This window comes from Hyalella azteca, unplaced genomic scaffold (genome assembly GCF_000764305.2).
Source record: "Hyalella azteca isolate HAZT.00-mixed unplaced genomic scaffold, Hazt_2.0.2 contig6229, whole genome shotgun sequence".
NCBI classification, from domain to species: domain Eukaryota; kingdom Metazoa; phylum Arthropoda; class Malacostraca; order Amphipoda; family Hyalellidae; genus Hyalella; species Hyalella azteca.
Window position 1 is genome coordinate 1 of NW_025936396.1, and position 1,295 is coordinate 1,295.

At 46.2% G+C, this 1,295-nt stretch overlaps 1 protein-coding gene across 1 annotated transcript; it reads right to left on the reverse strand.

Annotated features, from left to right (window-relative positions):
- Window positions 1-36: 36 nt before the first annotated feature.
- On the reverse strand, window positions 37-1,024 carry LOC108681893 (colorectal mutant cancer protein; the record flags this gene model as incomplete). The annotated part of the gene is given in 2 exon segments (XM_018170973.2): window positions 37-515; window positions 955-1,024. Coding segments are annotated over 2 exon segments (549 nt in total), but the record flags the coding sequence as incomplete, so codon positions are not given.
- Window positions 1,025-1,295: the final 271 nt, after the last annotated feature.

Here is a 1,295-nt window from a genome sequence, read left to right on the forward strand (position 1 = left end):
CCGTCTCGGGCAATCAACGCCCTTCTAAGTTTCAACCCGTCTTGGTATACCTCTCTGGATTTCAGCCCCTGTTTCAACCCTCTAGATCTTTCGCTAGCCCTATAAGTGGCCAGAAAAAGCCCTAACTCGCTCTCTAGTAAGGCAACTAGAACTTCTAGCGCCTCAACGGTCATGTCTAGAGTCTCATTGGTAAGTTGTAGTGCCGTAGCGTTGGACTCGTATTTACCCATCAACATACTCAGGTGATCGCAGTGAGACTTTGACTCATCCAGGGAAATGTTCAGCACGGTATTCTGCGCCCTGAGGTGGTCGAGTTTTGCATTAATTCTCTCGATTTCGACTTGGTATTCGTGAAGGCGGTCGTAAGGGGCGAGCGTCCCCCCCGCTGAGGCAAGGGCATGGAAGAGCTCCTGAGAATTGCTTTCTTCGTTTAAGGTGGTCGTAAGTTGCTCGGCTACTGACGTGCTCGTAACTCCTACGTGTCGTAAGTCGCTGCCCGTAACTTGGCCCAGAATCTGAAGAGAATCGAAGCTTAAATGGATTACAGGGATAATGCGATACGTTAGAGGTACAAAGAGGATAAGGAAAGGAACTTGAAAATCTTAAACTGAGATTATTCTCGTATAAAATATGATTAAAACTGGAACTTGGATTTGGAAGATTGAGAAAAATCTAAAAGTGGCGATGGAAATGCGACTAAAATGAGGTTATAGCGGCTGGGAGTAGAGAATTAAAATTGTGCTGCATTCTAAAGACAGTTTTAAAACCTATACTTACGGTGATAGTGGGAAGAACTAATCAGTCACTTGTGCATCAGAGAGAACATTGAAATATGAGGTTTATGAGCTTCAGACCCGACAACTTCGGAGAAAAAATAGTTTCGATTTATTTTAAATTCAATAACAATCTATTCTTGCACAGGACAACAGTTGATTGACCGCTTCTGTGACTTACATTACTTCGTTTTAGACGCACACGCTCCGCCATCTTGCATATCACTGGAGGGTCTTCGATATCTGGTCCCGATGCTGGGCCCGGAGTCGGCCCATGTCCCGTATCATGTCCCGTATCAGGTTTCTCATCCGGTACCGTACTTGGCCTATTATCAGGTCCCGCATTTAGCCGACTGTCAAGTCCCGTATTGGGCCGACTATCAAGTCCCGTATTGGGCCGACTATCAAGTCCCGTATTGGGCCGACTATCAAGTCCCGTATTGGGCCGACTATCAAGTCCCGTATTGGACCGACTATCAAGTCCCGTATTGGGCCAATTATCAAGTCCCGTATTGAGCCAAT